Source organism: Narcine bancroftii, chromosome 2 (genome assembly GCF_036971445.1).
Source record: "Narcine bancroftii isolate sNarBan1 chromosome 2, sNarBan1.hap1, whole genome shotgun sequence".
Classification (NCBI taxonomy): Eukaryota; Metazoa; Chordata; class Chondrichthyes; order Torpediniformes; family Narcinidae; genus Narcine; species Narcine bancroftii.
This window is the reverse complement of record NC_091470.1, coordinates 43600397-43613547: the sequence shown is the minus strand read 5'-3', so window position 1 is coordinate 43613547 and position 13151 is coordinate 43600397. Positions and strand designations below refer to the sequence as shown.

At 37.7% G+C, this 13151-nt stretch overlaps 1 protein-coding gene and 1 long non-coding RNA gene across 4 annotated transcripts in view; one reads left to right on the top strand and one right to left on the bottom strand.

Annotated features, from left to right (window-relative positions):
- The first annotated feature begins 459 nt into the window (after positions 1-459).
- Positions 460-7634, top strand: LOC138753454 (uncharacterized). Its single transcript, XR_011351181.1, has 3 exons — positions 460-544; positions 1727-1858; positions 7418-7634. It is a non-coding gene; the product is annotated as an uncharacterized lncRNA (long non-coding RNA).
- Positions 3917-13151, bottom strand: part of rcor1 (REST corepressor 1) — a 90559-nt gene continuing 81324 nt past the window's right edge. For all 3 annotated transcript variants that reach the window (XM_069916458.1, XM_069916459.1, XM_069916460.1), the window contains 3 exons: positions 11061-11118; positions 10728-10957; positions 3917-6105 (listed from right to left, as the gene is read on the bottom strand). In XM_069916458.1, the coding sequence (XP_069772559.1) occupies positions 6064-6105; positions 10728-10957; positions 11061-11118 (330 nt within the window). In that variant the 3' untranslated portion in view covers positions 3917-6063. The remainder of the gene's footprint in view (positions 6106-10727; positions 10958-11060; positions 11119-13151) is intronic.

Here is a 13151-nt window from a genome sequence, read left to right as displayed (position 1 = left end):
GTTCTAAAACTCTGCTTAAGAGTTGTCTTTATTTTAAACTACCTTTGAGACACCTCTTGGAATGAAAAACATCAATTAAAAGATTTCAGCCATGTTGCTAATTTTGCACTGAATTTTCATTAAAAATGAGAAGAAAATAATGAAACCCTAATTGGTGATGGAAGATAATGCTGATAGCTATCAAGTGACTCTTGCTCACCAACAGAAAGCTTGCTGAGCCCACTTTGCAGTTTGCCACGCCCACTCAAATCTAGCTTTACTTCAAACATGGCGACTAGGACTAAATTTCTGATGAATGGTTAAGGTGCCTCCTTCTTGACATCAAGCCACCATTTGAACATGGTACTAAGAATCCATTAAAAAAAAATCATAAAGGGGAAGATGTCCCATTATGAGGTCATATCTCAAAAAAGGGAAAGATGTTTTTAGGTTGTTCAATGTCAATAATCCAAAACCTCTGGAGATTACTACGAGAATTCCTAGCCCCAATCTTCAGCTGTTTCATTGATGACCTAGACACTATTTAGGGATGGGCTGATAAATAGTGAGTAATATTCAATTCACAAAAAAATACCAATGATCATTAATATGAGAGGTTCCAATTATTTAACTTGGACTTCTTCAACACCAAGTCTCCAGCTATTAGTGTGTGGATATATGTGTGGGAAAGGGTGGGAGGGTCACCATTAATCAGAAACTCAATTCAACAATTGATCTGCCCCATTCCAAGACTAGAGGATAAAAATTCAGGTTGACACAACAATCCTGAAGTGAGAGTGCTAATGGCAGAATGGCTCAGATTTTTGATTTCCTAGATTACAAGTGTCCACTTCAAAAATGTATTTTGAAAAATATACAAATCTTTAATATAGCAAAATTTCCTGTTGTGAGTCAAAACTGAAGTGTCAGATTTGTTTTGTAGGTTATTTAGTAAGAAATCGGGTACTATCGGTTCTGCATGACATAAATTAAACACTAATTGTAACCAATATATTGCTAATTTATATCAAGATGATCAACTGCAGTGTATAAAATATCAAAGGCAAAAAACATTGCTTATTAATGCAACTACAAATCCATTTATTAATAATCCTTATATTAAACAGAAAATATTGACAAATTCTCTACAATAAATAGTGCTCAGTGTGTATCATCTTCAGTCCAAAGCTAACTACCTCATTAGAAATCACATCTGCTGATAGTCAAATGAATCTGAGGCAAATGAGAGATAATATGAAGCTGCAAGGCTTTTGTACTGTTTAAAAAGCTTGGGAGACTTTCCAAATGAAATGATCTTCTTTAATGTCTACCTGGAGGGACACAAAACTTCAATTAACTGCAGATAATCCAATTATCAGCTATTTTCATCAAATATGTATAGTTTATCTGAGTAACAAATTATATGCTTATTTTTCCAATGAGGGGCTATAGGATACTGCATGGCTTTTTTTTTTAAAGGAGACACATTTTATCTATTTCAAACTATAAATTTTACATTTATTTTGCCTATTTCCAAGTTGACCAGGAATGAGATTAAGCTTGTCAAATTAAATACGAGAAATCTGAAATAATCAAATAAGACAAGACCCAGCAATTACTCCATGTTTTATTTATAACTACAGCTGTAGCTTTCTTTTAGTACAGTATGTTTCTGATTAGCCAAAAACCACAAACAAAATTCTCAATTATCTAAATTTTTTTCCCCGTGGCAACATGATGTCACAAGTTGAAAATAATTTCATCCGACGTGCTCATGTGGGGCTCTGACATGCTGTCAGTGTCAGTTTGGTAACATCGGTGAGTGACTGGAGGAAGTTGGCGGGTCAGGCAGCGCATGGAGTGATGGTCCTCGTTTCAGGTAACTCTCTCCCCTCTCTCTTTCCATTTCTTCTTTACCCTCCACTGTACTTGGGTTCTCCACTGTCCCCAGACAAATCAGAACAAATCTAATTGGGGAGGAATTGGGGTAACCGCAGTGAGGGGAGGGGGTGGCAACGTCGGATCAGGCGGGAGGTTGGTGCTAGCACCATCGGATAGTGGGATGGCACCAGGAGCATTGTCCTCGGGCTCCCGGGCAGGATTGGCGAAGGAAATGGGAAGGTGTTTGGGATCGGAGCAGGGACCTCGAGCTCCCAGACAGGTTTGGCGATGGCAGAGGGAAGGAGTCAGGGAAAATCGGTGACGGCCAATGCAAGTATTCTGCTGGTGCTACTTAAAGTCATTTCTCAGTTACCCGAAAAAAAGTAGTTAACACGTCCGGTCCTGAGTCTTCCATCCAGCACATATTCCATTATTCATTCAAGTTACTGAAATTCCACAGTTCTGGAACTCTAACCCTTTACCCAACAAACTGAAAGCCTGGAGAAATTTACAACTTTTGGGAGTGGGTTGAGGGTGGCATGTGATTGGTGGTGGAAAATTGGCTTATTTCTATTCCCCTTTCTATGGCAAATTGCATTTTGTCAGCCATAAACTTGGATGCAGTTCTTTGTCATTCATATGGTTACATGTCAAGGCCTAAGGAATAACAGCTAATTGTTACCACTTTCCAGACAACTTTCAATTTTAATTCTACATATTCTCACATTAATAATCTTGTGCATGACTTTATTAAATGCTAGATGGAAATTTAAATTGACAATATCATATTAGCAACTTGCCAAAAAAAAATTTGACTCTCTTACTTGGGCACGGTTGACCCTATGACAAATTCCAATGTCTGATAGATACCCTGTCCCATCATCAGCTTTCCCCACTGACAACTCTGAAACTTTGATACACATTCACCTTTCCTCACTGTACTTTAAATAATCAACTACACTGTCCTCCTTCTGTATCTGTACACCTCTGTTGGTGATATTGCACTTGGCTGGTCCCATTTTTATTTGGTTGTTGCAGCTGAATTGCCTGCACTTGCCTTTCCTCCTGAGTTTTGACTTATCACTCGTTTTCCCATAGCATTCATCCTCAACTCACTTTTATTTCTACCCTAAAAGCTTTCCACAGCAATGGAATTCTAAAACAAAACCTCCATGTGCAGGTTAACAACTCTAAAATCCTAACCACAGTTCTAGCTCTCTACATTTCCTCAATTGGTGGATTGTTTACCAAACACTTGGTAAAGAGTCAATAAAAGTCTGTTTTGGGTTTCTGTATAAACTTCATTCCTAAGCAGATTCCAACATCTCTTTGGAATCTAATTATAACTGGATTGATATTAAGTTCCAAGCTTTGGATCTCTTACTCAAACCTATTTTCACCTATGTAAATTTCAACCACCTCATTCATTATTCCAGTTTGTCCATTGTTGAAACTGTCATTTGTTATCTCTAGGTTTGACACTCTGGTCATCTGCAGTTCCACTGTACTCACTAATCACTCATACCTACCATTCTTTTATATCTTTCACTGAAGTCTCCTCCAGCTCTAAAAGCCTCAGATATGCTGAGCCACATTTCTGGCTGTCTGTTCATTCCTCAGCTGGCATCCTTTCCTGATAAGCCCTAAAGTGTTTAAAGCCCTTCCAATCCCCATCCTTTTTAATTCCTTAAAACACTCATTTATCATCTACTTTAGCTTCTCCGAATAAATGGTCTGGCACTTGATTTCCTTCCACTATGAGAATGGTATTGTTGATAATTTCTAACACTCGACATGACTGGAAATGGAACTATTCATAGCACTGAAATTAATGAGATAACAGTTACTGAACTTGTTTTTTGTCTGTCACTAGCTGTTCAAGTACTTTAAAATTTATTTGAAATTAGTTTCAACGGCCCTCATAATTGAAACAGGGTGTCTTTATACCATGATTTTTATCAAACATGTATGCACAGATTAAATCATCTTTTCAGATACTTTAAAAAGTATTATTTTGAACATACTTAAATATACAATGAATCTGGTCATGTTGAGAAACTGTTTCAAATAGTGGTTTATTTAAAGTAATCAATTTTTTTCAAGTTACTTTTGTGGGCTATCAAATCAGGAAGATCATCTAGAAAGAATAAAAACATAAATTTGTTTAAACAGCCACGAGTTTTAAATTTAGAGGAAACAAATGACAGACTTTTAAAAACACATGTGCTTTGTAGGATGACCATTTGTTCCTCAAACTTCTCACAGCACACAAGGTTAGCTGTTTCTATAGTCTGCCCACATTATAGATTTTTTTCCCCTCAAAATACTTCAATAAAATTGCTTTCACAATAATGAATAACTTATATTCTCGAAAGTTTATTCACTTTATTGCAATGCACCATAGAATTTTGTTTTGCATAGCATAGCTTATAAATAATCAATTATCTAAATATCTAAAATTTTATCCAATGATTATTTTTTATTTCAAGGTGATATTTCAAACATAATACAATGTAATTTTTCTAATGTTTTCTATTTGAAACAAATATTTCAATTTCTTTCCTCTTTCAAACTATAAATGTTTAACAGAACACATTCAATAATTTGCATGACAGTCCCATTACTGTTCCAACCTTCACATGCACAGAAACATTAAAAAAATACAAGATTCAAGCAGGTTAAACCTTAAAAATATAAAAAGGATTTAAGTTTCTTCTTCCTAAAAATTACCTTCAAAAGTAATTCTGCTTTACCAAAACTCTTGTGTGCATATTGAGAAGTTAGAAGTACAATTTTATACAAGTGGCATTTACAATTTTCCCATTTTTCAATTTGTTCCTTCTTCGATCTACAATTTTTTAAATATATATTCCTCCCATTCTTCCGGACGCAATGTCATAATAATAGTTTCTTAAAAATATAAGGTCAGCAAGAGCCCTGCACAATATTCATAGCAGTACTTTATACCACCATTTTTGAATGTGGAACCATGATACATAATGCTTAAAACCTTGGAAATGATAATTTCTAACAATTATTTCTTAGTTAAAATGAGCAGTAACAGGCAATAAAATATAAATCTGCAATATAAACACATCGACTTTTCTTTTAAAAAAAGAACATCCTATTGAGCACATCAAGAGGCTATATAAAAACATGCTCAATTATTGCAAACTAAATCCTTATATATTTTTTGAAATTCTGGCAAACATCACTACAAGTCAGCAGCGAAACCCATAAGCAATTTTAACAAACTTAATTTAGAAAATTCTAAATGCTGGGATATTACTCCCAGAGGGAGTAATAATGGTTTTGCATTTCAGGCAAATATTAATGTAGAAATTGTAAACACCCATTCTTACACAGAAACATGCATAGACTCAAATGACTTGAATGAAACCAATGGATTGTGCTTAACCCTTTCCATGTTGAATAAGTAGGAATTCCATATGGTCAGCACATCTAATTCTGCAACGAATATCGTAGTTTAGCTGTGCTAATTTTCCAAACCTGAATATGATCAGTTTAAGTCCAGTAACTGCAATATTCAAGTAAAAATTCTCTCCATACTTGATGTGGAAGAACTACTAAAATACTGTACAGCAAATAAGATGAAACTTAAATAAAAGCAGATCATTTTTCTTCTCATGGAAATGCTAGTAAAAGGCCCTTCAAGTTTCCTCAGACTGGGAGGTATGTTTAAAGTCTATGAGACAGTCCAAACTACAGTTAAAGTACCCAATAATTTAGAGACTGTTCAGACATCCATTTCCTGTACACCAGTTAATACAATATACAATCATGGCATTCACATTAAATCATAAAATATTTGAGGGATGTATCAAAGTTGTATCTGATGACAGATACCATTCCAAAAATATACAAATTATTAATGTCTTGTGGACATTATGAATTGGTTAAGTGAAAAACAATAGAAATTCACAAATATTTTTGTGAATTTCTTATTTTGTTTAGAAGCATGTTGAATCAAAGAATTTTCCATGACTCCAACGAAAAGTACATAATCTTGGTGGCAGAGGCAGGGTAAGGCAGAAGTGTCCATTTGTGAATATTGCAGCTTTTTTGGTCTTACGCTGGAAGCTGGTCCTGGTGAGTTTCTGGAGGTGGTTGGTTGAAGTTTGGCATCATTGGACCAAACAGCAGTCAAGAGAGCATGTTCAGGCCATCTAATCTACGTCATTCTCATGATGCAGAATTGTATCTTATATCAAGTACAGAAGGAACCTGAAAAATATTGTTAAGAGATTACAAACCCAGAATTTCAATTTTAGTTAAACTTACAAAAATTTAACATACCCCAGCAATAATATTGAAATCGCTGCAAGAATTTCATTTCAGCTGTGCTTATTTACATATTCCAGAAGATCCAAGTCAAAAGAAATATAAAAACTTTATTCCCAGAAGATAAGAGTTTAAACAAATTGTATATACAGGTAGTGCCCGACTTACGAACGTAATCAGGACAGAAGGATCAGTTGCATCTTGGAATGGACGCAAGTTGGAATTTTGCCCACGAACGTGGAGTACCGAAGTCTTAAAGCAAACTTTTTAAAAAAAAAACAAATCTTTTTTTCATCATAGATTTGATAACTTAAAGCTTCTTGAATTTGTTGATCAACCTTGGCAAATCTTTCCACACTGATCCACACTTACCTTGTTTGTCAGCATCCTGGGGTCAATTGGCTGGGTGCAGCCATCTTGATTCCTGTGTGCATGTGCGTCTTCGGTTGGTGCATGTACGTTGGGCTCACATATTGGAACTCAGTTGGCGCATGCACAAGAGTAAAGTGCCCTAATGATATGGAATTTGTGCCCTTAACTTTCGCACATGAGCCAACTGAACTCCAATGCACGAATCCATTGAGCATGATATGGAATTTGTGCCCTTAACTTTCGCACATGAGCCAACTGAACTCCAATGCACGAATCCATTGAGCATGTGCACAGGAATCAAGATGGCTCTTCATACTTGCAGAACCTTTTACAGCCTCACATATATTTTATCTTTGTCCTTTAAAACTGTGGAATGAGACAATCTATCGGCAAGGAATAGGTTTTTCCTCTTGCTTGCCATCTTTCTAGCACTCCTACAGAACAGCGACTACTCACCAGGCACTATACTGCACTATATTGCACATGTACACATGTATCAAAAAAATTTTTTTTGGTCATATGTTGAGTAGGTCATAAGTCAGGGAGTACCTGTAATGCAGAAATTGATCACCATTAACATGTGGCTGTCAAAACAGAATTGTGTGCCATTAGGCAAGGATTTTCTTTGATGTGGTCATCCTTAAATAGCCCCACAAAAAAGGACTTCTCTTCAATTGTGTAGTCTTTAAATTTTAATGCTGCCTATTCCTGAGAATTGGTACATTTTTAAACAATTAAATTTTTAAGAGATCAAATCTGCTTTGAGATCCATAGCAATACCTCGCTTTGTTACTGCAAGGCATTCTTAAAAATAATGGAGAATGGGATAGAGAGGAATGAGAGCAGAAAAAAAATACTAAAATCATTCTGTCTCCATCTGAAGAGGTCAAAGTGGAGTTCCCAAAGTGCCAGTAGCACAAGAACAGAAGATATACGAGCAGGAGGAGGAAAACTGGGACGTCGAACCTGCTCTGCCATTAAATAAGATCATGGCTGATCTGGCCATCTTCCTGCCTTTTCCCCATAACTCCTGATTCCCCTACTTTGCAAAAGTCTATCTAACTCTGAACATTGTTCATTTTTTTAAAAAACCTGAATGAATAGAGTAAAAGTAAAAACTCAATGTTGGAGAAACTCAGCAGGTCAAACCGTGTCCTTTATATAGCATAGGTAAAAACATATAACCGATACTTCGGGATTGAGCCCTTTATCAAGATGTGGAAAAATGTTGGCAGGCACCCAAATAAAAGAGTAAGGTGATCACAAGGGCAGGAGATAATAGGCAGAGAAGGGAGGGAGGGGACGGCAGCATGAAAGGGGAGGATGGTTGGGTGAATAGAGAGGGAAGTGGGGTTGGGGGAGGAGGAGAGCTGGAAGGGGTAGGGGGAGAAAGAGAGGAGAGGTGGTTAGCAAAAACAGGAAAAGTCAATATTAATGCAATCTAGCTGGAGTGCCCAGTTCCTCCAAATTACAGATAGTCTTGGTGTGACAGTATACAAGGCCATTGACAGGCATGCCAGTATGGGAGTATAGCACAGAAATTAATGGTTGGCCACTGGTGGAGACGGAGCCAAGATGCTCAGAGGAGCAATCTCCCCGTCTGCGCCCAGTCTCTGATATAGAGAAGGCCACAAAGGGAGTTCCGGATGCAGTAAATCAAACCTGAAGACACAGCTGAAGTGTTGCTTCAATTGAAAGACCTGTTTGGGGGCCTTGGACTGTGGTGAGGGAGGAGGTGTGGGTACAAGGGGGGGCAGGGGGTTGGTGGGGAGATGAGTGCATGAGGGAGTCACAGAGGGAGCGCTCCCTATTGAAGGCAGAGAGGGGAGAAGGGAAGATATATCTGGCAATGGGGTCCTGTGATAAGTGCCGAAATTCTGGAGGATAATGTGTTGGATGAAGAAGCTCGTGGGATGGCAGGTGAGGACAAGTAGGATTCTGTATTTGTTGTATCTGGGAGCAGAGGGGGCCAGGGTAGATGAGCAGGAAATGGAGGAGATATAGGAGATGGCTGAGTTATGATGGTGGTGGAGGGGAAGCCACATTTGTGGAAGAAGGTAGACATTTCAAAAGATCTGGACTGGAAGACCTCATCTTGGGAACAGATGCAGCGAAGACGGAGAAATTGAGAGTAGGGGATGAAATCCTTGCAGGGGGCAAGGAAATGTAGTCCAGGTAGTTGTGAGGAAGTGTAGTCAATAAATCTACTTCGTCGAGAGCATTACAGCCACATTCAACGAGAGCGTACTTTTCTCCTTGCATACACTCACCTTATCATAATAGGGCAAAAGCAAACAGAGCAGGTGTTGGAGGCATTTTGCAGAACAGGGATCATCCATTGAGGCATGGTTAGCATTCATGGCTAAAAATTTTACAGTTCTGCCAAATGAATGCAGTAAATTTTTTAAAAGGACAAAAGGAAAGGTCTGGGCTTGTGTGGCAGACCAGTATATTTTAATGAGAATGGAGATGATAGTTTACAAGAATTAGGAGACAAAATAAATAAATCCAAGTAGATCACTATTCCACTTGGAGGCTGAATTCTCCCATTTCCAATTACCTGCACAAATCTTGTTGGTTTACTTGTCTCATTACACTTCCCCCCTTTTACTTGTCTCATCATAACCCCACCTTCCATTTGCATTTCAGTATTATCCCTTTTATAATTTAAATTCATCTAGTTTCCATCTTATTTGACTTGGTCCTTCCTCCTTTCTCAAAAGCCATTTTAAAATATGTACTAAATTCATAAATCTTTAGTTATCCCACTCAATAATTAAATCAATTTTAATAGACGATAGTCAAGTTTTCCTGCGATTAAAATGTAAATAGATTCCTTTCATTGCCTTTGTCAATGAGTTAAATTTTGCCAACTTCATTTCTCAAGTATTTTGAACCTTAGAACACTACAGGATAGTATCAGGCCCTTCTAGTCTGTACCAAACTTAATATTCTGCCTAGTCCAGCTGACTTGCACCCGGACCATATCCTTCCATACCCCTCCCATCCATTTATCAGTCCCAATTTCTTTCGAGGCCACATTCCCCGCTTCAGCTGGCAGCTCGTTCCATACTCCCAACACACACTGCATGAAAAAGTTCCCCCAAAACCTTTCTCCTTTCACCCTAAACCCATGTTCTCTGGTTTGTATCTCACCTATCCTCAGTGCAAAAAGCCTACCAACATTAAATGTCAGTATACTGCTATCAAATCTTCCCTTATTCTTTTATGCTACAAGGAATAAAATCCTAACTTGTTTAACCTTTCCCTGTAACTCAGTTCCTCAAGTCCTGGTAGATCTTCCCATCAATGAAAACGAGACCTGACATAGTTTACCAATGTCCTATATAACAGAAACATGATCCCCAGACGTTTTGTGAAACAGAAAATGAAAATGCTGGAGAAACTCAGGAGGTTAGGAAACATCCATGGAAGACGATCAACAGTCAAGGTTTCAGTATAATCTTCCATGAATTATAATTTGGAGAGATTATTGGGTTGTCATCAGGTTGCTTTTTGTAGGTTAGCTGTTGTGATTCCTGCATCCCAAAGCGACTGTGCTCCATTAATCATGAAAGCACTTCGACAAAGTTGCAAAAACCACTATAAAAATGCCAGTTTATTCCTTCTACTTGCTATACTCCCATCTGCTAATCCAGGTAGGTCTATGAGCTGACATCATGTAAAGCCACAAACACCCGAAGCTGACACAGAAGGGTCTTTAAGATTTGGGGCTCCTGTGGGGATCTGTTTTCCCATATTCCCCTCTCCACCCTCTGCAGAGATGGCTTTCTCCAAGACTCTCTCATCCACTCCTCCCTACCAACCAATCACACCCTTGGCACCTAACCCCTGTGACTGCAGGAGATGCTCTGCTTGTGCCCACACCTCATCCCTCACTACCATTCTATATTCACTAAAAATCAGACATTTTCATAACACTGACACAATGTTCAATTCCTGCAATATCAACCATCTTTCTTTGAAATCCATGCACTCAAGCCACAAGAAAATTAAGTAGAATCACCAAACATTCTTATTCACTGCAAGAATGATTAATTAGGAACAGGAGTAGGTCTTTCAACTTTGAGCTTGCTTGACCTCGTTTTCCAGGATGACAGAAAAATGCAAAATTAGATTCCATCAAGTTTCAAGTGCAAAAAAAAAATCAAGACAAGGAATGGAGATTTTACCTCCTCTTCCTCCTCAGAAAGTTTAGTAGCAACATCTGGAGAGTTTTGGGATTTGTCACCAATGTTTCCATTTGCTTCTCCACTACCGTGTTCTGCTTCCCATTCTTGGAGAACTTCTTCAAGATTGAAACGACGACGATAATTCACAAAGAAGTTTTTCACTTGTACAACTGTCTTATTGCCAATTACATCTGAAATAGCTTGAAAATCTCTGCCATATTTTCTTATTGCTGTGGTGGGGGTGGGGGGGGGGGGTGAGAAAACTATTATTCAATATAAAAGTTATTACATTTTAACTACGGTTACATTTCTGCATTTTCATTCTTTACTCACCCTGCACAGCTAGCAGTTGCTCTTCAGTTGTCCAACGAGCGTTAATTTTCTGATTTGTCTAGAAAACAAACTTGGATTTAATATTGCTTCATGACCAAATATTTACTTCCAAAGTGATCTCCTGTTGTTCTGCTGGCAAATATGATGTGAAAGATTCTATTTTTAAGTCATCCAGAAACAGCAATTATTAAGGAAAAGCACCGATTTTTGCCTTTATTAAATACAGAATTCCCTAGCCTTAAAACCAGTGTTAGAAAAAAAAAGTTAATATTTACTGAAAGAAGAACCCACAGGCTTTTCCCAGATTAGCATTTTAACTAATCATCCGAAGACACTTTAAATTGCGCATTGACAGAAGTGTTAATGCCTTAATAATCGAACAGAACCCGTCAAAGTGGCGGCTCTCTTCATAAACATTTTTGTGCCCAGCCACAACTGTTATCCATTTACAACTGCCAGCTGATGAAACAGCTTGCCAAAGCTGATACAATCTCAGTATCAAGCGCCAGTAACTATTTCTCTTCTCTTCGAACCCTGAGCAAAAGCTTCCTTTGCTTTGTGTGTCTTAAAGATTCAATGAACTCTCCAGACTAACAATTAGCATTTATAATGAAAACTTAAACCAAATGTGCAGAAGACACGTATGTTCGATATGCATTGAAGGTAACCATCTAGACATTACCTCAGCTGTTTTTAAGACATGAAACTTAAACAGAATTAACTGATAATGTTTGATGTCAGTGATTTACATTTATTAAGAGAGAACCACAATGACAAGTATCAACAGGGAACTGTAACAATATACCTCAAATTCAAAGAGATATGTTTATCAACTTGTAAGAGTAGCAAGGTTCAATACTTTATGGTAGAATTTTGCTGCCCAGGACCCCGTTTTTGAAATCCAAACCCATACACATGACAACCAATAGGGGATCAAGCATTGAATCTTGTGTTCTCCAATCTGTAAAGCAATCTTTCACTACCACTCTACCTCTGCCAAGCCTTGTAAACAATTGGCTGGCTCACTGGATCACATGTGAATTTAAATGATCTCGTGAGAAATAAATATTAAACAATATTTTCTGGCAGTTCAAGCAAGATTAGAACACTAAGGGGAGGGAATTATACTTCAGATGAATTAGCGGCTTTATTTGAATTCCATCTGAGTGATCAGATTCACATTTGGTCACTACATCCTAAGAAAATAATACTAGCCTTGAGGTGTAGCATAAATTCAGCACACAATGCTGGGCTTTGGCTTTAAACTACACATCTTTAAACATATTCCCTCAAATTGAGATTGGAGTAATCAAGATTTGAGAATATTAATGGAATTTGACAGGATAGGTGTACAAGAAATATTTTTAAAGAAGGCACGTCAATAATGAGCAAGTCTCAGCCTAAACCTTACAATAATACAGAAGAGAAACAGGCCCCTTTGGCCCTTCTAGTCTGTTCCGAACCCTTTTTCTGCTGAGCCCCTCTGACTTGCACCCAGTCCATAGCCCTCCATACCTCTCCCATCCATGTACCAGTCCAAATTCTTTTCAAATTTAAAATTGAGCCCAGTCACCACTTCAGCTGACACCTTGTTCCACTCTCCTACCTCCTAGCTATTTGGAACAAAAAAAAAGCTCCCTTTCAAGGAGGGCAGCTGAAATCAATGCTTACATTTTCTAAGCTAAAGTTCTCGTCTGAATGAAGTTTTAATGAATTTAAGAGATGAAACTAAAATAAACAACATTTAAAGTCACACTTCTACTGATGATTTACTTGGTACCTCTTAGAATGCAGCATTTTATAAAGTATGTGCTCAAAGCATCTGTCAAAGGTAAATGCATTAACAGATTGATTCCCCCCCCCCCCACCCCAGTTCATCATTTGTAATAGAGGATAATGATAAGCAACTGCCTTGATTCAACAGGCTCAACCAAATTCATTTGAAATACAACTAGAAATTCTTTTTCAAAGTATTGGTGACGAGAGGATGAAATAATGTGTCATGGAGCTTTATACAAAATAAGAATAAAATATTGAATGGCACTACCTATCTAGAGTTTAAGAAGCTCTTAAAAGTACTCGGGATATGCA